The sequence below is a fragment of the Typopeltis vanoorti genome, chromosome 12 (assembly GCF_054136105.1).
Source record: "Typopeltis vanoorti isolate ZY-2024b chromosome 12, IOZ_Tvanoo_1.0, whole genome shotgun sequence".
Classification (NCBI taxonomy): Eukaryota; Metazoa; Arthropoda; class Arachnida; order Uropygi; family Thelyphonidae; genus Typopeltis; species Typopeltis vanoorti.
In genome coordinates, this window is record NC_143560.1 from 30,463,499 (window position 1) to 30,488,929 (window position 25,431).

Sequence of the window (25,431 nt, forward strand, 5' to 3'; positions counted from 1 at the left end):
TTATTATTCATCATTCTGTTGATACAAATTATTGTAGTGCCAGAATGACAAGTAACAAAAGTGGGGTGAAGTGAACAACAATATAGTTTTATTGCTTCTGCATTTGAACATTCTGATGCTATTTGTTGTTGTTTTTTTAAGTCTCCATTTGATTTCAATAATTTTTACTTACTTATTCAATTTTAATTTGTTTGGATAACTAAAAAATGTATATTTTTGAGTGATGCAAAATATTAGTTTAGCGGACCACCTGTCCCATCGTCGCGGACCACGGGTTGAGAAACACTGCCTTAAGACGTGGGAATACACTATCAAATCCTAATGCCTTATTAACATCAAGTTTACTTAATTCCTCATATACTTCCTGCTCATTCACCATCAGTCCCTCTACACTCCAGCTTCTCCTGATGTTGCCTTTACAAGGATGAAATACACTGATAAACTGGTCATTGAATAATTCAACTATGTATCCTCTGCATTGGTTATCGATCTTCCAGTGTCATTAACTAGCATCATCCTCCCATAGTCATTTTTCCTTCTACTTGCCAGATATCAAAAGAACTTACTAAAATTTTTCTTAACTTGGTTAGCTGATTTCTTCTCAAACTGCACTTTTGCTGCCTTTACCAACCAAGTTACCTTCCTGGCCTGCTCTTTTTTCTCTTCATGCAACTGATCATGACCAATATTCATCTGGTGTTGCCTCCACAGTTCTTCTTCTGCCTGATAGTCCAGCCTTGTGTTCACTTCATGTTCACTCTCACCAACCTGGGGAAGATTAGACGCTCCATTCACAGTCACATCCTCTGATGATATAACCATATTTAAAACTCTTAATCCTCATGTGCCCTCTGTTACGTATTATCTAAGATTGTTGTCCCTTAAGAACTTGAGAAATTCATTCTCTTTCCCTGATGCTATCTCTTCATTCCAATCAATATTGCTGTTGAAATCACCCATAATGATCACCCTTTGCTTGTTCACTAAACCAGGTTGCCTATACATTTCTTTGTCTCCACCTTCCACAGTCCCTGGTCTGTAGCAGCACCTCACCAAATATCTCATTCTATCAACCTCTGCTTCATACCATACTGATTCAAAACCCTCTGTCACTTTTTTCTCCTTGTATCTCAACCTTGCACAGGCATAATTCCCCTGCTATCATCAGTTACACTCCCCCTCCCTTCTTGCCTTTCCTGTCTTCATGAAAAACATCATATCCCTCTATTTCTATTCCCATCAAGATGTTATTCTCATTCAGCCATATTTTACTTATTCCAACTATTTTCATGCACATAAACTCAATCAATGAAACAATTTCATCTCCCTTATTTCTGACACTCTTGGCATTCATAAATAAATATAACAATTCATTTCTTCATCTATAACCAGTCCTACTCATGCTGTCCCTTGTCTGTGATTTCTCCTTACCTGCTTCTGCTCATCTTTCTGCCCCACATAGCATCCAAACTCTCATCCCCCCATGTATTCCTGGCTATTCCATTCCTATGCTGGTCATCAACATACATGCATATGTATGTTGATGACCAGCATAGGAATGGAATAGCCATTAATGCACTATATAATGCACTACCATTTTCTGAATTCACTCTCCTTCCACCATGTCCCCCTGGCCTGCTCTGTTTCCCTGTTCAACTTGCTTTCCTGTTCTGACATTCTCTTTTCCATTCACAACCACATTAGTCTCACCTAGTCCACTCTCCTGTGTTGTGTCATCCTCTTATGTTTTAAGGCCCTTTCTATCTCTCATAAGCATAAATCACACTAATGTATTTTCTTTAAATAATTCCTACTTATTACTTTCTTATCACCCTTTTAATATCATTTATCTTTTAACTTCTATCTCAATATACTTATTACTTAGGCCGAAATCCCTGACGAGAGTGAAGTTGTTGTTCTGTGAGACAAAGAAATGCAAATGGCAGATGCCTATTTCTTTGTCTCAGCACTAGTTCTATCTCCCTTTACAAATTCAGAGAAAATTTATTTGTTTACGCTGCGCCACCCTGAATCCTAGGATATACTAAACATGTAAGACCAAGGAGTTAGAATCCAGTCAGCATTCACTCTTGTCATTTATAAATTTTAAACTTGCAATCATGACCTGATAATATCTAATTTTCCTGCCTTTCGAGGTTCGCTATATTTTACGAGCAAGTGCAGTAGGATCTAAGTACAGGCAAGACAACATTTATATTTAAACAAAACATTTTAATTACAAGTAGAATACATATAATGCACTTTGAAGCACTGAGTTAATCATTCAATAAAATTTTGGTACAGCATTAGCACTCTTACATACAGTTATTTATCCTTTCCATAAATTTCTATCTGAGAAACTTAATTAATAACATTTTATCACTCAGTCTCGTTGTATTACTCTACTCGATCAAATCTCATTCTTAATATATATCAAATTCCATTCACAATCTTCTCTGACAAATTTTAATCAATTTACATATATCTCAGGCCTAATTAAGAACTCTTGTATATATATCTCTCTCTCGAGGTACATTCATGAGACAATGTTCTATTTCTTTCTTAAATCTATCACTTAACAGTTCAAAGAGTCTCTAGTAGCACATACAATAAAATCTTCTTATTCAATTCCATTAGTTAAAAGACATAAAGTTTTCACCTTACCAATTTGCTGGTATTGCTACTTTAACTGCTTCAGTATCTCGTCAGATATCTACCTACGTTAACCTCTTCACTTCACACTTTACTGGATACTCTTTACGAATTTTCTCTATACTTCATATTGGAAGATTTCTGTAGTTTTCCACTATCATGATCTGCTGGGCTTTTGTTTCTGACTGGTAAGTTCCCTTGGTCATTTGGTCGTAACTTCCTCGAACAAAGGAAACTCATGTGGAGGCTCCATACCAGCCAGACTTCCGAGGCACAAGAATACAGCAGCAGGAACACGTCTAAAAGCCCTGTACGCAGCGTTACTGCTCCTTTTAAATGCCACACCACTTTTCTCATTCGTCATCTGATATCTACGTCATACATTCTCTACGTCACACGGCACTAAGCGCCGCTCGCGGAATCCTCTCATAACTTTCGTAGCGTCATGGTGGAAGGGGGAATGCACCTTGCTACATAACAGATGTACCTGTACTCTCACTACATGTTTTTGAAGTCGGCCATTTCACATTTTGGTTATTATCTCTCACCCAGCAAATGGTTAGCTATTTACATAGTATCTGAGACTAAGCAGCTATACACCAAAATTATAATGAAATTTCACATTACAAAATAAGATAAGATATAAAACTAAAGGTAAAATTTCTATACAAGTGCTTCTACATTTCTGATAAATCATTAATTCTTTTAAGAGAGTGATAACAATGTTAAGTCTGAGTGAAACGCAATTTTCTTTAATATTTTGTTTCACTCCGACTTAACAAAGGCTTCCTCCCTCACAAAAAAATTTTTTTTCCTTAAGAGATAAAATTTTTTTCTTTTTTTGGTTCATTCCCGCATATTCTCCAGGGGGGGGGGGGTTCTCTTGTTTCGTTAGTTTCCCCTTGCTCACATTTCTTAGGTACTTGGTTCCTACCATGGTTAGTTTAATCCAATTTATGTTGATAATCTTTTGGTTATCCATTTCCAAGCTTTCCTCAGAGTTATTTTCATCCTTTAACTTATTATTCGTCATATCCTGACCTGATTCAGGTGGAATCTCTACCTTCGAGATTGTAACATTCTCAGGCTCTTTCCGAGTGGGCTTGACTACCTCACAATCCTTATCTATATGTGAGACTATATTGTCACCTTCCCTCACCTTATGATTCTCTCCTTTGACTGTCATTTTTGATTGTCTGTGCTTTGTGTAACTCCTATTTCCCCTGGTGTTACTATGGGACGTTTGTCCAAAGTTTGCCTCTCTGTTGTTATTCCATGGGGGCCTCCTATTAAAAAAACAATTTCTTGCAATATGCCCAATCTTATTACATTTGAAGCAAGTGGGGGGGGGGGTCCCTATAATCTCTCTGAATACTCTTATCCTGAGGTTTTAGGTTGTAGAAGTTATGATTTTGCTCAGCCATTTGATCTAGTTTTGCCATCATGCTATCAATTTTACTGAGCATGGGCTGGCTCTGTTTTTCTACTTCCTGTCTAACTATTTCTTTTATTTCCTCTGCTTGTGAGGCTCTGAGGCTTTGACTGAGGTGATAGCCAGCTGTTGCAATGCCACATCCAGTCGATCCATTACATGTTGTTGTAATTTTGTCACCTCCTGTCTAATCATGGACAATGCCTCCTCTCTGTTAATCATATCCTTCCTATCATACATAATTCTCTCCCTTCCATCTGATTCCATGTTAAAATTAGTGGCCTTGTGATCTTCATTTTTCTTTTTGGTTCTGGTCATCCCTTTTTCTCTCTTTGTCTCTACCTCTGTTTTACTTAGGTCCCCTGAACTACTAACTTCTTTAATGACGTTTATGTTGCAGGACTTGGATGCGGGACACATGTCTCCAAGCATCTGCTCCTTTTCCCTTACTGCTTTATAACAATCCTCAAGGTTTGTGATTTTCTTCTTGTATGCTGTCTCTCTTAATTCTGGCCTTAGTCCCTACTTAAAGTGAAGGAAAACTGCCCAGTCTAGGTGAGATTTATCCTCATTTGAAATGCTTAGACTGTTGGCCAGGATCAGCAGACAATTGTAATAATCAGTCACACTTTCCCTGTCCTTTTGGGAGCTTCCTTGTAATTTCCAAAGATTAGGCCTTATACTTCTAAGCTTTGAAAACTGTGAGATCAAAAGTCTCCTTGAATTTGCTGTATTCAAGCGTTTCTTTCAAAATAGGAGAGGCATACAGGAAGGTTTTAGCCTTTCCCACTAATTTACTCCTGAGTAATATTAGCAACTGGAAGTCTGACCAGTTAGCCAATACTCTCAGTTTCTCGATGTATGAGAAAAAGGCCAATACCGTGCCACTTTTCTCATTCGTCATCTGATATCTACATCATATGTTCTCTACGTCACACGGCACTAAGCACTGCTTGCGGAATCCTCTCATAACTTTCGTAGCATCACGGTGGAAGGGGGGAGGCACCTTGCTACATAACAGATGTACCTGTACTCTCACTACATGTTTTTGAAGTCGGCCATTTCACATTTTGGTTATTATCTCTCACCCAGCAAATGGTTAGTTATTTACATAGTATCTGAGACTAAGCAGCTATACACCAAAATTATAATGAAATTTCACATTACAAAATAAGATAAGATATAAAACTAAAGGTAAAATTTCTATACAAGTGCTTCTACATTTCTGATAAATCATTAATTCTTTTAAGCGAGTGATAACAATGTTAAGTCTGAGTGAAACGCAATTTTCTTTAATATTTTGTTTCCCTCTGACTTAACACCTGCTCATTCACATCATCTCCGACTTCCACTGATACCTTGTTTGCATCACTCATTATGCTTCCTTCCAAGTGACCAAGTGACCCACTCCAAAAGCATTCAGATGCAGCTCCATTCATCCCTTAAACTCATCCCACACATTTACAAACCACACTCCTTTCTCTTCACACATTTCTGCTAATAATCCATTCAGTATCTTTGCTCTTCACTGCAACTCATCATTGTCATAGCTGGGCAACATGCAAACCACCCTTTCTACCACGCTGTTGTCTTTCATTCTCCCAAATAATCTGCTGATATTCAATGTCACATTTTTTTCTATGCCCAAACAAATTCGTTTCAACCACAATCACTAATTCCCTGGCACACTTACTTCTCATGTCTAGTTCCTCAATCACCCTGTTCATTCTCCTTCCTAGAAAACATACCTTGTGCATCCTCTCATCCACCACTCTCCACTATCTTTCATGTTATTTTTTCTCACTCTTCTGTTTGTTTCCACCATACACCTAATTTCATTCTGTACATGTCCCATTTCTTTCCTCATCTTAATAATTTCATTCTTCATCTCTTGCATTCCAACAATCATTGCTACTATTGCTTCATCAGTCAGACTTTCTTCCATTTCCACAGTCACACCAGCTGTTGCATTATCAGTCAGACACATTTCTGCCTTCCATAATTCTGGAAGGCAGAAATTAAAAAGGGAAATCTGGATTTCCCTTTTTAATCATTTCCATATTCACAGTCACATTCTACACACTCTTCTGGCTGTAATTCTTAGTCTTACATTTATCGTTGTCTTTCATCTAGTGTTCTTCATTTCTGGTGTCCAACTTTCATTCAAATTACCAGAATCCATTAACATATCACATTTTCTACATACCCTTACTCTGTCGCTTCTCTTGTTTAATTTCTCAAATTTAATTTCTTTAATTTCTCGTGGTAAAATCCACACTGCTCAACACACTTGACTTTCATGCTACCTTACATCTGGATGACCTTGTTTTTACTGCCATTTTTCCTCCTTTAACTGTTATTCAAATTAATTAGCTTTGAAATACAAATTCACACTGTACATTCAATCACAACCAAGCCAGACTAAAATTACAGTGATTCATGTAGTGATTTCATTAAATTTATTACTTTCTGACATAGTCTTTGTTATTTTAGGAGATTCTGGAAGCAAATATAGCATTGAGCTAAACAGTTCAGTACCAGATGAACCGCCTTTAAGTTTCGAAACAAATACGGAATTCTATACACAAGGTATTGACATACAGCAGGTAAATATTCCTGGTAAGTGTGAATAGTGAATTTACAAATTTTTATAGTTTAATTTTTATTTTGTGGTGTTTATGTATAAGTATATAGTATTAATTTGTTAAATGTTTTTCTGTTGAAATACCTAGTGCAGTCCATAAGTTTTAGGACTTGTTTTGCCATCATGTACAATACTGGAATAATCTATTGACAAATGCCCTAACTAAATAATACCAACTAATGTCTCCACCATAGAGTGAGGTTAGTTTATGTTCAGTAGTATGCAAGTTATGACATGTAGTGTAAAGTGCCTTTTCTTTGTACCTCATGGATATGAAAAGTGAACAGAGAATTGCAGTTGATTTTTGTTTTAAAGCAAAAACACAAGAAATGGTATAAAAGGCATATGGAAATGAGACTCTGAACTGATCTAACATCTTCAGGTGGCATTCATGATTTTGTGACAAAAAGGAGTCAGTAAAAGATGATGAGAGAAAATGACCATCCCAACATTGACTCGAACTTCGGAAAACATTGTTGCTGTTACTGAGCTGGTGAAGAACAATTGTCGGATCACGTCATGGGTGATAGCGAGGGCTTCCAACATCTCTAAGAGCATTGTTCTTTGCATTCTGAGTGAAGATTTGGGAAAGGGGAAATTGTGTGCATGTTTTATCCCATATGCCTTGAGAGCTGAGCAAAGTGAAGATCATTTCATGTCTTGTCAGGACATTATCACAATGATGGATGCAAATGAAAATTTTGTTGACAAAATCATTATGGGAGATGGGAGTTGGTGTTTTTCTACAATTCCAAAACAAAGCAATAGAGTTCTGAATGGATTGGTGACACATCTCCCAGACTGAAAAAATTAAGATTCTAAAAGTCACATATCAAAATTATGTTGATTTTTTTATTTTTTACTCCCAAGGTTTGTGCACAACAAATTCATACCAGAGGGGAGAACAGTGAATGTAGAATTTTATAAAGAAGTTATGGATCATCTTAAATGCATTCCGGTCATGAGATATTTCTCATGATGCACGATAATGTGCCTGCTCCTAAAGCTGCAACTGTGTATTACTTTTTGACATGCAAAAGTATCCCACCATTTGTCACCTCTTCCCCCTAACTCACCAGATTTATCCCCTGTGAACTATATTTTGTTTCCCAAGTTGAAAATGAAGCTGAAAGAACACCATTTTGCAGCTGCTCCGATCATCCAAAAAACTGTAATCAATGAATTAAAGACAATTGAACAATTAGAATTTTCTGCAGCTCTCCAAAGCTATATTACTGTGCTAAAGCCTATATAGATGCCAATGGATCATATGTTTTCTTTCTTTCATGTGTTTTTGATTTTTTATAATTTATGTCCTAAAACTTATATACTGCACCGGATATCAGTATATCATATTGGTGGTTTCTGGAGTTTTCAATGTTGTGAAGTTACTGGATCAGCTAACCTTAACTTGATTTGACCTAGCTAGTTTATTGATGCAGTCAGCTCAATGTCTTAAAGTGACTGGATCAATAAACCTGTACTTTATCTAACTTAGTTCATTTCACTGTATTGAAAATAGGTTAAAATATGGATTAATTAAATTAATATTAAATAAGAATAATCAGAACTAATTAATAACTCATTGCTGTATTATATAATTAGTTTTGATTGATATTTGGTATAGTTCATTATATTTAATTTTTTTTAACAGTCAATAACATATTGGAAAGTAATAGTATTAAATATTTACTGCTTAAAATAGCAAGCAAGTTAAATTAATTGAATATTTGCTATAAATTATTTTTTAATTTTTATGTAATGATAATTGTATAATATAAATTATACTAGACAGGAAATTATATTCTTGTTTTAATCATTTACTCAAGTGTAAATAAACAGTTTCCTCTCATAAGTATCTTCACAGCTAGACATAGAGAGGGTGTTGTTTTCACATCAGTTGCCTCATTATCTCACAATAAACAGCACACTTTCTTTAAGACTTGTATATTGCTATACATTATGGAAAGGGTCAATACCCAAACCATTTTTTGACCTTTATTGAATAGAACTCAACCTGAACTAAAGTTAAAATGCAGAAATCATATATTCTCCATATGCAAATATTAAAAGGGTATATCATCATGTCATTAAAATACTCTGGATCAGAAATATTATTATTATTATTCAGGGCTCCATGGAGTCAAAAGACTCATCGTGCGAGGTCCTTCCTAGGAAACACAGTCTATCATACCACTCCTTGTACTCATTGACCATTCTTGCTCTCACTACTCTATCAGGCAATGCATTCCACGGTTCAACCACCCTCCATGCAAAGAAACCCCTCCTCACCCTCTTGTTCACAGCCTCCTTGCGCAACCTCCAGGGATGGCCTCTTGTCATCGCTCCTTCCCGCTGTTCAACCAAGCGAAAGAACTCCCTAGTGTCAACCCTGTAGCCACCTCTCAATAGTTTAAAAGTCTCAATCATATCACCTCTCCTTCTTCTATCCACCAAACTCTGCAGTTCACATTCATTCAGCCATTCCTCATAACTAATACTGTACAGTCCTTCCTGAAACCAGCTTTGTTATCTGCTTCTGTACCCTTTCCACAGTTAATTTATCCCCTTCAAATCCTGGGGACCAAATTTGAGAACAGTAGTCTAAGTGTGGTCTGATAAGGGTCTTATACAATGGAATGATAACTCTTTTATCTCTGCAGGTCAGCATTCTTCTCATTATTGTAGCAATCCTCTGGGTTACCTTCACCACCTTTGCAATATGCTCCCTGAATTTCAGTTTTCTATCAATCATCACCCCCCAGATCTCTTGTCTCCCTACTTCCTCCAGTACAGCTCCAATCAAGTATGCAGCCCCCCCATCGATGTATCCCAAACTTCAAATTACATTTTTCTGCATTAAGCAGAAACTCCAATTCATTTGCCCATCTGTCTAGTTCATTCAAATCCTCTTGCAGGGCCACCACATCTGCACTATTACTAATAACCCTTCCCAGCTTCTCATCATCTGCAAACAAATGAATATCCCCTTGCAATCCATTAACAGTGTCATTGATATACAGGTTAAACAATACAGGTCCCAGTACTGAACCCTGCGAAACCCCCACTTGTAACTTTCTGCTTCTTTGATATTGCCCCACCATACACAACTCTCTGATATCTATCAGACAGCCAATTCTGAATCCAGTTGACTAACCTGACATCTAAATCCATGTGCTGCAACTTAAATATCAGCTTATCATGTGGCACTCTGCCCAATGCCTTTGCAAAATCAAAAAAAAATGGCAGTATAAGCCTTTCCCTCATCAACTGCTCTTATCACTTTATTTTAAAATGCAATCATATTACTAAAGCAGGAGCACCCCTTAACAAATCCATGTTGATTCTCACTGATAACATTACCCTCATTTGTCCAACACTGTATATAGTCCCTCACTAATTTCTCCAAGACCTTAATAACTATTGATGACACACAAACTGGCCTATAATTAGATACTTCCAGTCTGCTACTGCTCTTATGCAATGCCACTATCTAGACATCTATTTACACTATCTTGCACTTCTAAACCCTGAACATTCCCTATCCCTCTAGTATTAAAACCTACTTCTCCAGGATGAAATACTCCAATAAAGTGTTCATTGAATAATTCCACTATGTTCTCTGCATCAGTCAGTTTATTCCCATTTTTATCCCACAATGTCATTCTTCCACAATCATTTCTCCTCCTACTGGCCACATAGCTAAAAAATTCCCTGGGATTTTCTTTGGATCTTAGTGCCAATCTCTTCTCATATTCCAGTTTTGCCTTCCTTGCCATACTAGTCATTCTTCTGGAATGAGTCTTATATTCTTCATGCATCTGCTCTCCACCCCTCTCCTTATATCCCTCTTCCATAATCTCTTTTTCATCTGCAGTTCCTGTTTGATATTGTTTGTCATCCACTTTACAACAAATTATGCCCACTTCTTCACGCATGGAATACAGCTTACTATTGCTACTAACAAATATTCCTTCACAATTTTCCAAGCACTAACGATATCCTGCCCTTCCAGTTCTGCCCTCCATGGAACTGCCCCAAGTTGATATCTAAGACTATTGTAATCAACCATCTTATAATTCCACATACGTTCCCTTTTCTTTGATACTCTTGCATGTCTATTCATCTTCAAAGTTAAAACCACATTGTCACTCTCTCCAACTGGAGGGAGAGATGTCATCTAGTTATTATCAGCTCTTCTGATGGTATGACCAAATCTAAAACTCTCGAACCTCTTGTTCCCTCCAATACATGTTGTCTAAGACATTTGTCCCTCATAAATTCTAGAAATTCCATCCCCTTATTACTACATGCATTTTCCTCTTCCCTGTTTATACTGCTGTAGATAAAATTTCCCATAACAATCATCCTTCTTGCACTTGCCAAGCTCAACAGCCTAAACATCTCCTGCTCCCCACCCTCTGTGTTCCTTGGCTTGTAGCAGTACACCACTAAATATCCTGTCTTTTCCACCTCTACCTCACACCATATGCTTTCAAAACCACCATCTCTTAGAGACCTCTTAGAGGAAAAAAGCATTACTCCACTACCATGTTTTCCCTTCCTATCCTGACGAAAAATGCTGTACCCTGCTGATTCTATTCCTGTTATTATATCTTCTGTCAATCTCGGAAATCCCAATAATTTTTGGCCAGGCTAATGCTATTAGCACTACCAATTCATCTCCTTTATTGCAGATACTCCTGGCATTAGTATAAACCATAAAAATGTCACTGCTTCTATACCTATCATTATCTCCTCCAGACCCCACTGGACACAGTGTTATCTGATGTTATCTCCCTTCCATCAAGCACCCATTCCCACAAGAGGCCACCCCTGCTACCATCCACCCTGGGAATTCTAGTTTCCCCTGTATTGACATGCTGACTCTTTCAGAAAACAGCAATCTCTCCAGATGCCTATGTCCTTCCTCATTCAAATGCAAGCGGTCTCTCACATACAGCTCCTTTCTGTCCTCAAATGCCCTCCAAGCATCCACATATTCCAATCTTTTCTTCTGACACATTCTGGCTATTATACTATTCAGTATTACTGGTCTTCTTCTCAGCTCGTCACCATTATACCTGGGCAATACACATACAATCTTTCCTCTCTGCGTTTTCTTTTGTACAACCTCAAGCAAGAATCTAAGGTCTCTCGCCACCCAATTTACATTGCCTCTCAAGTCATTCATGCCCACAATCACAATCATCTCATCCACCCTTTCACCCTCACTTAATTGCCATAGCCACACACACTATCGTTCCTCTAGGCAAACACTCCTCTGGCATCCTATCTTGCACACCATGGATCATTGAGTCTCCATACATCACGGTTCCTTGATTGTTCACCTACATCCCTCTCCTCTAACTCTTTCACTCTGTGTTCCCCTACTTTTTCCATTTAATTACAAAGTAAATTCTACTAGACTAGAAATGATATGAAAACAAGAATATAAGAATAGAACAGAATAGCATAAGGAATATAAGCATATAAAGAGAACACAAATATAATTTCTTATCTGGTATAATTTTACTTTTTATCAAATGGAAAATTTTTTCTACCACTTTCTCTGTTCCAGAGTATTTTAATAAGATGATGATAATATACACTATTTTACTACTTGTATATGGAAAATATATTTATATGACTTCTGCATTCTATATATGTATAGTATAGTCTGGTAATGATCTTTCCCATACTGCATAGCAATATACACCTCCAAAAGGGGCTGTGTTGAAAGTTTTTCCACTTGGTTATACTATATATTAAAGATGCCAAATTATATTCTTGGTTTCATCCTTTATTCAAATGTAAGCAAACAAAGTTTGCATGTGAAGTCACTTCACGACTGGGCTACTCTATATATAGTGGCTAATGACTTCACATCCATTGCCTTAGTATCCCATAATGCAATGTATATATCCTTAAGGGCATGTATAATGCTATAATTATGGGAAGGGCCACTACCCAGACCGGTTTCAATCTTCATTGAGGTCTCATCAGTGGGAGCAGACCCAGAAGTGATACCAAGGTTGAAGTAATGCCAGGTCTTATTTCCAATACGAGCAGCCAAAAGATGTCATACCTTACTACTAAAATATTCTGTATTAGAGGTAGATGTTGAAAGTTTTTTCACTTGGTTATACTATAAATTAAAGATGCCAATAAGTTATATTCTTGTTTTCATCCTTTATCCACGTGTAAGCAAACAAAGTTTGCATGTGAAGTTACTTCATGACTGGGCTACTTGTATATAGAGGACTTGTGCATTACTTTAACTTTGGTATCACTTCTGGGTCTGGCTCCCACTGATGAGACCTCAATAAAGGTCGAAAGTACTGGGACTATTACTGTTCCACTTTTATGTCAGTGATATTGTCACTGGACTACAAGGAAATATTCAGTTGTTTACAGATGCTGTATAACTTTGGAGGGTTATTGATAATATTTCTAGTGTTGTGGATATTTCTACTTTTCAGGAGGATTTGAATAAGCTGGAGAGGTAGGTGACTTTGATGATCCACAGATACGAGACTACATGCTCTGTTGGCAGAACTATACTTGGAGCAGTAAGAGATCTTGGGGTGGCAGTGGATAGAAATATAAATTTCAGTCATACAAAGGCAGGTAACAAAATTATTTCAGAACTGTAGAATGTTGGTTATTGAACTGGGGCACATTGTCTACAGAATTCTATGAGGATGATATAATTGAGGCATTTACCAAGGTTAAGGAATAGTATGATTGACTTAGGGTTGTCCTACCTCCCATCAGTAAGTCTCACAATTCCGTGGAGTTTTTTCTTGAATAATAATAATAATGAAATGCATAATTACCTGTTGGATTTGTTTTGTTCATACACACAAGAATGTTGTTTGATATTCTGGCTAAATTGATTTTTATGAGACTTTGATATTTGAAATGACATATCAGTTTTTGTTTCAGTTGGACAAATTCCAATATGGTGATTATGTTTCCTGTTGGGTCAGATTGAAAATTTGATAGGATTGATACAGGAGTTTTCAACATATGATAATAATAAACAGAGAGAGAACAAGGAAATCAGCAAGGGTGTAAAGACTAGATTTTTATATGGTTTTGGCTGGGACTTTTTGATTATTTTATAGTGAGCGAATTCACTAGCAAAAGTTTACGTTATTGTGGGTAACTAAGAGTTACTCATAATCTGTAAACCTTGCTATAGAAACGTAACATAGAACTTTTCCAAGAATAATTTCAAGTAACCAATGAGCTGGGTAGTGTTCTCACACCAGAATGTGAAAATCATATACCTCCTAAAGCCTTTCATAGACATCCACAACATCCAGTTGAATTCAAACCCAAAACATGTTGGCTCGAGTTTCTAAGGCACTATATACTCAACCAACTTGGCTAATAAAACTTATGCTGGTTAGAATTAATTTTGGATTTAGGATGAACATAAGAATGTGCCCAGGTGGTTAATTTTTGGCTTTTATTAGATCATGTTTGTTGACAAAATTTAGCAAAATATTTCAGCGACTGATAGTAATAATTCTCAACTAGGTGAAAGAAATTTAATGAAATTTAGTATTCAAGACCTCTCTCTCTACTCTTTAAAATTCAATGAGTCACTTCAGTTTTTGTTTTATCAGATCGTATTTTCAGATCAAAATTATTATTATTATTATTATTGCACTCTCCATGGAGTCGGCAGGCTTATCATGGGAAGTTCATTAAACTGGCATACTCGTATTTATCATATAGAGTCTTAAAATCCTTAACACTCCTTGCATCAACAACACATTCTGGTAATACATTCCATTCACTGCCAATTCTCCATGTAAATAATCTACTCATACCCCCTCTTCACCACACTCTTACATAACTTCCAGGGATGGCCTCTGGTTCTTTCCCTCTCACCTTCTACTCTTTTAATAATCTCCTCTGGATTAATCTGATAAAATCTTCTCATTAATTTAAATGACTCTATCATATCACCTCTCTTCCTTCTATCCACTAAATTCCGCAATCTACATTTCTTCATTCTCTCTCCATAGCCAGTCCAAAGTCCTGACATCATCTTAGTCACTCGCCTCTAGACCCTCTCACTGGATCATCTCATTATATGTCTAGCATTATCTAGCCATATAATTTTATAGTGCTCAGATCTGGTCACCTGGTTTTCAATGTGATGTGGAGACACTGAAACCAGGTGACCAGATCTGAGCACAATAAAATTATGCAAAATGAAATTATATGTCTAGATAATGCTAGTCAAAAACGGATTAATGTTTTATAAATACACAATAAATTTTTATATAGTGATTGAATGTTTACAAAAGTATCACTACTTGATAGAGTTCTTTGAATAAACTCTATTTTAAGTAATCAGTTAATAAAGCAGACCATATTATAAGGAGGGAAAAAAAAAGAATCTTCTCTACTTATATGTTTTTATTTATTTAATTAATTTTTTTTGTCATATTGATAGTAATACAATTTTTCAACCCACATTTAATTTCAAAATTAGTTGAAGAAAAAATTATTTGCAAACAATTCTATTTTATTATTATTATTTTTTTTTTTTTTATTGGCAAATCAATTCTGACTAATGGAATAGTATCACTGTTAAAATTTGTCTCTTTTCAGTCAGTTCATTTGAAGTCAAAAGAATGGCTATAGGTTCAATTGTTGTAATAATGAGTAGAGTTAAATATGCAGTCATCATAATTAAATTCCTGATATGTACGCTCAGGGTGGGGGAGGATGTACAGGATACTGTTATGATACTATATGAAAAGTTTACATTATTACCAACTTTTTTTGTTGTCAATTTTCCTCCAAACATAATTGGCAGATAACAGATAAATTAATCTGTCTGCCAAAACTCCAATATTGTCAGATCTTGTATTTCAATCTTCTAAGGCCATATTAAAACAACGTGAAAAGTGCATTGGACTAGGGAAATGCATTATAGTACTATATTTAGATTTTGCAAAACCCTTTGATAGATTACTGCATGACAAATTGGTACTTAAATACTTAAACTAACTCAGATTGGTTTTTATAATAAATTAACAAGATGAATACGAGATTGGCTGTCTGATAGGCATGATCAAATTGTGCATGAGAAAGTCGTGTCCATCTGGGAAGCAAATGGTCATCACCAGTGGTGTGCCTCAAGGGTCTTTCATATCATTGCTGTTTATTGTGTATGTATGTTAATGATACTGGGAGAGGTTTAAGTGGGAATATGCAGTTGTTTGTGAATGTTGTAAAGTTTGGAAGAACTGTGAGGATTAGAGTGGATGCTGCAGCTCTACAGGAAGATTTGAATAGACTCTATATGCTGGCAGGTGGGGGTGGGGGAGTTGCCAAGTTAGTGCTTTGACATTTATTATAATAATAATAAATTGCAGTAAAGAATACTTGTTTAGTAAGTTATCCTGCAAGAAGAGTGAAGGAGATAGTGGATCTTGGATGTGGTGATGGATGAGTACCTGAAATTTAAAGGATACATTTCTGAATTGTGAAGACATCATAGTGGATTGTAACATTGATGTGGAGGACATTGACATGAAGTACAAAGGTTATGGTTTCCCAGTATAACTTTCATGATCAGGCTGCATATAGATTACTATGCACAAATTTGGTCACCTGGTTTTTGAAACTGATGAAAAAGTACTGAAGAAAGTTCAGAGAGGATTGACTAAGGTAGTATTGTCTTGAACATAGGTATGATCATTAGATCTATAAAAAAGATTGAGAGTATGCCATTTTGCAGATCTTCATGAATGAAAACAAGAGGAGCAATATAGTTGAGACATATAAGTAAAAGGTTGTCACCAGTTAAATTTGGAAAAGATTTTTCATGGAATAGAAAGAGATGGAGGAACAAGAGGCCATCCCTGGAAATCTTTGTAAGGAGGGTGTGAACAGAAAAATGAGGAACAGGGTTTTTTATGCATGTAGAGTGGTTGAAGAGTGGAATGCATTGCCTGAAAGTGTAGAAACAGTGAATGAGCATAAAGCCAAGCTTCGTAAGCTTCATGTTTGATAGTAGGACCTTACATAGTGAGTCTTTTTGACTTCATGGATCCGATGTTAATAATAACTTATATGTTTCTCTATCAGTAATGTTCCCTATCAGAATAGATTGAAAAATTGTGATCCACACATCTTCATTCTGTCTTTATAAGGAGTATTTGTCAGACCTGTCACCATCTTGGTCATTTGCCTCTGAATCCTCTTCACTGTTTCCTCTTCTCTCAAGAAATCCAGGTGATAAAGTCAATGCACAAATGTGTATATATAGCGAGAAAGTAGATTTCACATTGTTACTTTTTGTATTCCAGTTATTTTCCAATCCACTGAAAGCTCAAGACCATGAACAATTCATATAAGTGATTACTATATGGTTATGTTGTCATCAATTGCTATCCTTTACATTTAAACTTTAAACCATGGCCCTGAGTTCCTGGCATCTGTTTAATGGAACAGGGCTGCTAAGATCCCCAGGCAAAATACACTGCATCTACATAACTGAAGAAATGAAAATACAGGAAATTTTCTAGAGAGAAAAAAGGTATATCAGGAATATAAAGAAATGCCAGTATGAATTGGAACTTGGAATGTAAAAACAATGCTGAAAGTAGGAAAATCAAAAGAACTGAGTGAATGACCAAGGAAAAACAAATATATGAATTCTAGGAGTTATTGGAATCAAATGGAAGGATAGTGGAAATTACTTTAGTGGAAACTACAAAATTATCTATAGTGGAGGAAAGAAAGGATGAAATGGGGTGGGTTTGTTACTAAGAAAAAATTGGGGAAAGAAAGTAAAAAATACTTACCACTTGAATGATAATATTTATGACAACCTGAACAGCAAACCCAGTGGATCTTATCATAATTTAAGTGTATGTGCCAACAAATAATTCTGAAGATTATGAGATAGAAAAGGTATATGAATAACTAGAGGAGGAACTAATAACATCAGTTAAAGATAAAGATAATGTAATTATAATGGGCAACTTCAATACAGTGGTTGGAGAGGACAGTGAATGAAGAAACTGGATGATTTAAGCTCAAACAATGCAGAAGCTACAAAATCTACATCATTTGCAGTGTCTGCAAACAATGTAGATTTATAGTTAGTAATACTTTCTAAGTAACAAAAAATATATGATGTATGGATATCACCAGGAGATGTTGAACAATACCAGATTAACTATGTGCTAGTTAAGAATAAATACAGAAACTAATTAGTCATGTTACAGCTACCTAAGAGCATAAACAGAGAGTGACTGCTCACTTGCTATTGCAAAATGTGAAATAAAACATAAGAAAATACAGAGAATAAGGAAAAGAATGGAATATTGAACTACTAAAGACATGAGATATAAAAAAATTAATTTAAAAAAGAAACAGATTACATGTTTGAGATGAGTGAGAAACACTGGACAGTCATTAGGAAAATAACTAACAGATCAGCAAACATTGCGTTAGGATTTACGAAATTACAACTGCAGATGCCTTGGATTATAAATGAGATGTTTAATGTAATAAATGAATGAAATAAAGCAAAGAAAAAGAAGACTATAGAAGGTAAGGAATAATATCAAAGACTAAACAACAAGATTAAGGAATATTGCAAATAAGCAAAGGCAAATTGAATAGAAGAAATATGTAAAGACATTGAACATAAATACATTGAACAAGGGGATGCATCTACAGTAGTGTATTTAGATTTTGCACAGGCTTTTGATAGATTGCCACATGACAAACTAGTAGTTCAGTTGGAGCAGATGGGGTTGGACAGAAGATTAGTGCATTGGAGTGGAGATTGGCTGTCTGATAGGTATCAGCAGTTTGTGTATGGGGGGGGGGGGGAGTGATATCCCAGAAGAGGAAAGTTGCTAACAGCATGCACCAGGGGTCTGTTTTGGGGCCATTGGTGTTTAATTTGTATGTAAATGACATTGGTATGAGCTTAAATGGTGATATGTAGTTGTTTATAGATGATGCACAGTTGGGAGAGTCATGAGAAATAGAGCTTTGCAAGAGGACCTGAATAGACTGTCTGAATGGGCAAGTGTGTTGGGATGTATGTTTAATATTGCAAAGTGTATGGTTTTAAATTTTGGAAAACAAAACTGGAATGCAGAGTATAGGATTGGTGGAGATATTTTGGAGGAAATGAAGGATTTGGGAGTTGTGGTGTGGATAGAGATTTGAAATTTTCGTGGACATTTTGTTAAACTTGTGAGGACAGCACAGCGGATTATGGGAATGATGCAGTTTGATTCCATTGTACAAGACGTTGATCAGGCTACATATGGATTACTGTGCACAAATTTTCAAAAGGATGATGTAATGTTGAAGAGGGTCCAGAGATGATTGACTAAGTTGGTTTTTGGAGTGTGGAATATGAGGACAGATTGAGAAAATGCAAATTACAGAGCCTAGTGGATAGAAGGAAGATGGAGATGTGATCAATAAGTATAAGTTTATAAGGGGTAATTACATGATTAGCATGGATGAGATTTTTCATAGAATATCTGGAGACAAGGGAAGAATGAGAGGCAATCCCTGGAAGCTGTATAAAGTGGGGGTGAGAAGTAGATTTTTTTGCATGGAGAGTGTGGATGATTGGAATGAATTGCAGGATAGTGAATGCATTTAAGTCGAGGTATGATGAGCTGTGCATGTGAGACTTCTCACAATGAGTCTCTTGACTCCATGGAGGTCTGTTGATGATAATAATAATGAACTCTTTGGAGAATAATAAATTAAAAACAGGAGGAGCTGACAAGGCATATAGAATAATTGCTGCACCAACATTCTCAAACAAAAGTAAAGTAATATGAGACAGAAAAGCGAATATGGAAGAGATGGAAGGAATATCTTGAAAACTAACACTGGAGAAAACATGAATAGTGCAATTATTGAACCAGAATATGAAGTTGAAAAAGAAAGTCTTGAATCAGAGAAGATATTGGATGAAGAAATTAAAATGTGATTAATGAATTACCTATCTGGAAAATTAAACAGATGAAACACTGGCTGAAATTAGGAAAAAAAAAATAATTGAAGTTGCAACACAGTTTTATGTAAAATTATTAGGTTAAATCAATCAAGAGGGACAGATAGTACACAATTTTTATGAAAGTTTGATGGTAACAATACTCAAAAATGGGCAATGCTTCCACAGACTACAAAATAAGACCTTTCATGCTGTATCACTCAGAAAACCTGTGGTCGCTGAAGGGATATGTAAAGGCAGGATTGCTTGCTTTTTTCGAGTGCAAATAAGAAGTACTGGATAACAACACAGATTTTCAGCAGATATTTTCAGGAGAGTTGTATGATGTATTAATCTTGAAAATAATGCTTTAATAGTTATTTGGTTTGTATATACTGAATATTATATTTATTACTTCTATGCTTTAATATGTATGAAAAAGAAGTGTATTTTTGATTAAATTAATCTTCAAAGATCAGAATCTCACTCATTTGGAATGCAACCTCTATTTATCCATGTTATAAGTCTTCTGTTTTTTGTGCTTTCCAATACTCACTGATTCTCATCAGTGAGTATTTGAAAGAACACAACCTTCATGTGTAACAAGAGTTACCTGTACAGGAAAATGAAGCAACTGTAGGAGTAGAAAAAGATGCAAGACAAAGTTGTGCATCATCACCTTTGCTTTTCAACCCACATATAGAGAACACCATGAAAGTAATAAAATAAGGTGAAGAGGGTAAATGGTATGTGGAGTACAGATACTATAATATGTTTTACCGATGATGATGCAGCTGTATTAGTTGATTATGAACATCATTTAAAACAAATATTATCTAGAATAGATGATATTTTATCAGATTATGGACTTAAGATAAATGCAGCAAAATATGAAATGATGGTATGGTCAAAAGAGTCAAAAGAGTAATAAAGAAAAATAGATAATTTTATAAGTATTTATGGTAAAGATTTATGAAAACATTTGTTTGTAGTGTGTTCTTATATGGTTTTGAGACTTGGACTATTACAGCAGAAAACTGAGGGAAAAAAAAATGAAGTGTTTGCAATGTGCTGGAGAGTATTATTAGGAGTAAATTGATAAAAAAGAAAAACCAACAAAGTAGTCGTGCATTCAATAAAGAGAATCAAATAGTGAAGAAGACAATCATAAAAAGAAAGCTGAAATTTCTGGGACATGTATGAAGACATAACAAATAGATTGTAAACATGTTATTATTAACACCAGTCCTCTATTGGAGTGAAAAGACTCATCACGAAAGATATATATTAGCACATGCAAAGTGGATCAAACCATACTTTAAACTTATTCAATGTATCCATATTCTTCACAATATCAGGCAATGCATTCCACTCATCAGCCACTCTCCATGCAAAGAACCTATCCCTTATGCCCTTACTTTCGTCCTCCTTATACAGTTTCCAGGGGTGGTACTTTGTTCTACCCCCCCCTCCCTCTTACCAACTTAAATGCTTCTATCATATATCTAAGTATATAACTGTATATGCATCTCCCTTGTCCAATACATTCTTCACCTTGTTATAACATAAGTAAGTTGGTAAATCATGACCTTTCTTTAACAAACCCATGCTGATAATCACTAGCTCTCATCAACCTCTCCAAAACCTTAACTACATCTCCAGATATACAGATCGGCACTCATAATTTGTAGACTTAGCCTTACCATCACCACCACTTTTGTGAACTGGAACAATTTTACTTTCCTTTCATTCCTTTGGGACTTGTGCTGTTTCACGTCTCTTATTAATCAGGTAAGCCAAGGCTGACATTAACTCTCTGGAACATTCCTTTCGGGTATGTGGTAACGTGACATCAAGTTCTGTTGTCTTATTGACTCAAGCTTACTTAACTTCTCATATAACTCCTCTTGCTTGCGCACGAGTAAGTCTTTTCCTGTTTCCTCTACACTTGAGCTTCTCCTAATTTTACACTGAGGATGAAACACCCTGATGAATTTCTCACTGAATCCCTTGACTGTGTCCTCTGTAACAGTTACTAGTATACTACTTTCATCCATTAACATCATTTCACTATAATCATTCTTCTTTCTGCTTGTCACATATTGAAAAAACTCCCTACGATTTTTTTTGTCCTGATTTGCGAATTTCTGCTCATATTGTATTTTTGCTATTCTTATCAACTGAGTCACTTTTCCTGTTCTTTATACTCTCTGTGAAACTGATTATTACCATTATTCATCTTGTGCTGCCTCCACATTCTGCTTTCAGATTTCATGCTTAATCTCTGCATTTACCCATTCAATACCTATCTTATTTTGCCTTTTGCCCATTATAATGCATTCACACATTGATGCAGTTATGTATCTCTTTGTCAGTTCCCAAGCAACATTTATTTCCTTCCTGTTTTATTCCTCATTTCATCTTTAGCTCCAAGTTGTCTCTCCTAAGCTTTTCATAATCACCAGCCTTGTAAATCCACATATATTCTTTCCTCGCAGAAGTCTTTATATGGGTAGCCATAACCTAGGTGATCATTCTGCATAACTGGAGGGACATCCTATGATCAAACGATCAGATCTAAAACTCTCCATCTTCATGACTCTTCCTTTACATATTGCCTAAGATGGTTGTCTCACTAGAACTCAAGAAATTAGTTTTCCTTATTCCCAAATGTTATCTCTTCATTCCAATATATATTTACCATATTTACCATAAATCATCCATAATGATACCCTGCCCTTGTTCAATAACCCAAGTAGCTTATACATTTCTTCATCACTGCCTTCCACAATCCCTGGCCTATTCTGAATGAATTCTGAATGAAGGAATCTTGCAAAGAAATCATTCATTTGGAATCTAACATACTAAACTACACAGACAAAGAGAAATACCTGGACATCAGCTGAAATTAAAGAGAAACTTCTTCACATGTGTATAAAATTACATTAATTTTATTTACCATGTATTTAATCTATTGTGATCATATTAAGATCAAATTAGAGAATGTCTTAAAAGGGGAATAATTTAACTTATTTTAAGCCTCACTTAAGCTGTATAGAATGACTGTGAGTCACCAGATAGATATTAAGTAACAATTCATAGAAGGTATACTACTACACGTGTCCAGCATAACGCTGTAGGCATTAGCTTACGCGGAAGGTACAGTGACGCGAATTCCATGAATACAAGAGCATAACAGCAAAGGGGAGAGCAAGGGATGAACCCAAGGGGAGAAAAGATATAGGTCATGTGCAAAAGTGACTCCAAAAAGGGGACGCTCAATCGAAGAATATAAGGGGATGAGCACCGTATCGGCTCTCTCTTGTCTTATTGTTTTCCTGGTTCGTGGTTCGGAAGTTAGCCAGTGGTTTGATTGAGGGGAATGAAACGTCAATGCTATGATGTCAGATGGCGAGTTTTCCTGAGAATGCTGTAGGATTCCACGCAGAGCTGAAGGTGAAATTTCCAGCCCTAGCAGAATCGAGCCCTCGCAGAGAAGTCCCATCGAAAGGAATAGAGATGCTTCCTGAGATGCGAAAATCAAGTCCATGATCGGCAGTAATTATGAAGATAGCATAGCCCCTAAGCTGGCATAAGGACAGCCAATAAACAAGAGGTAACTAGATGTACGCGTGGTGTTGAAAGATGTCAGAAAAAGTTTGATAAAGTAGAATTACTCTATTTTGTGTTTAGAATTCCATAGAAGAGAGAAAATTATTTGGGAATGTAAATTATGAACATTATTCTAAAGAACTTTGTGGACAGACTCTAATTAGATAGTTAAAACCCCTTTTGGAATAAGAAGGATTGTTTGGAAGAAGTCTTTTTTGTTGTATGTGATTGGATTAGCATAATGAGATTAGGATTGTAGATTTTTAGCAACTGAATAACATTAGAATGTTTGTCATGTCATCTTATGAATAGCTTGCAGAAAGGAATTTTAGCTTAACATGCCATTTGCAATCTATCCCATTTCTCAGTTACTGTGTTTTACATGCTTTATAACCTTTGATTTAATTTAGAGTATGTTAACCTCCTAACTCGAGTTTCCTTATTTAGCATTGAGACAATAATTGAATGTATAAACATGTTTATTGGAATATCAAAGCAAATTACACTAAAGAAATTCATACATTCAATTATTGTCTCAATGCTCAAACCTAAACCTGAATCATGCCTGACTACGATTCCGATTTACCACTTATAAAAATAGAACCTATTTTGGCGGGAAGGAATTAGAATGTGTATATAATTATCGATTCAGGTCACGACTGCAGTCTGAATCTATACGGCCGTGTTAAAATAAATCAGTGTGTAAGAACGCCTCAGAATCTAGTATTGTCTCCCTGAGCAAGGATCTTTTCTGCTATAGAATACTGGCTGGTGCAGCATAATATAAATTTGCCAGTATCCGAAAAGGAAACAATCCTAGATGTAAGTATATTAGGCCCGATATCTGAAGAAGTAGATTAGCGATTGAAAGATAGAATAGGAAGATATAAATCAGTAAAATATAGAGAAGCAACGACATAACACTCTCAACCTCCATCTCATACCACATTGCCTCAGAACCATTGCCACTATTTCATGCTTTTACACCTACCTTATGTGATATAATTTTGCTATTATCATCAACAGCACTCCCCTCTCTTATTTTCTTTTCTCTCCTTGTGAAAAATCATGCTTCACTTACTCCAAAAAAATTTTAGGTGAATAAACTGAATCAGTGAAAGAATTTTATCTCCCTTATTTCAGATGTTCTTGCCATTTGTAAATAAACACAGCTGTTCAATTTTAGGTCTATAACCAGTCTTACACTTACTGCCTGTTGGTTGTGATTTCCCCACCACACCTGATGTTGTCCAGTCACTTTTATCACTACTTACTCCATATATATATCCTCAGACTCTCTCTTCACATCCCAATTCATTCCATTCCTATACTGATCATCCCCCATACACACATTCACTACTACTTCCACTATCCACTCTCTGTGCTGTGTTTCCCAGTCCACCCTGATTTTCCCCATTTTCCTGTCCCTCTTGTATTCATATTCTCTCTCTTTCTCTTCATCTCTCCCACTACTACTATTTCCATTAACAAACACTTCAGTCTCATCCATTCCACTCTCTCTGATCTTTCATTTTGCCTTTCTTCCTCTAATCTCTTACTGGTACCACTCATTGCACTTCTTTTTAGCAACATTCACTCAGTCTATTCAAATCTTCTTGTAAGGCCACAACATCTGCTCTGCTCTTCATAGTTCTTTCTAACTTTGCATCATCTGCAGAACAACTCAATATCCCCATTCAAATCTTCCCAATATCGTTAACATACAACTTAAACAGTAATGGTGCTAAAAGATACCCCTGAAGCATATTACTAGTGACTTTTCTCTTCTGGGATTTTGTTCAAATACACAGGTTGCTTATACCTTACCTTTCTCTAATCTCTTTCATTTCTCTTTCAGTCTCCAATCCAATGCACTAATTTAATATCCAGGGCCCCATCTCCTCTAGTTTGAACTGTCAGCTTACCATGTGCTAATTTATCAAAAAAGCATTTCCAAAATCTAAATATACCACTGTGTTTCCATCTCTCTTGTCTAATGCAGCTCTCACCTTCTTGTAACAAGTAATTCTAATATTGTAATTGCATGCTGTCTCCTGAGCTTCTCGTAATCATTATCAGCAG

The 25,431-nt window shown here is 35.9% G+C and overlaps 1 protein-coding gene across 1 annotated transcript in view; it reads left to right on the plus strand.

The window, feature by feature from the left end:
- The window catches only part of LOC150100659 (death-associated protein kinase 1-like), a 441,829-nt gene that overhangs the window by 240,756 nt on the left and 175,642 nt on the right, over positions 1-25,431 (plus strand). The window contains exon 12 of the mRNA XM_090401850.1: positions 6,578-6,703. Coding sequence (XP_090257976.1) covers positions 6,578-6,703 — 126 coding nt within the window. The remainder of the gene's footprint in view (positions 1-6,577; positions 6,704-25,431) is intronic.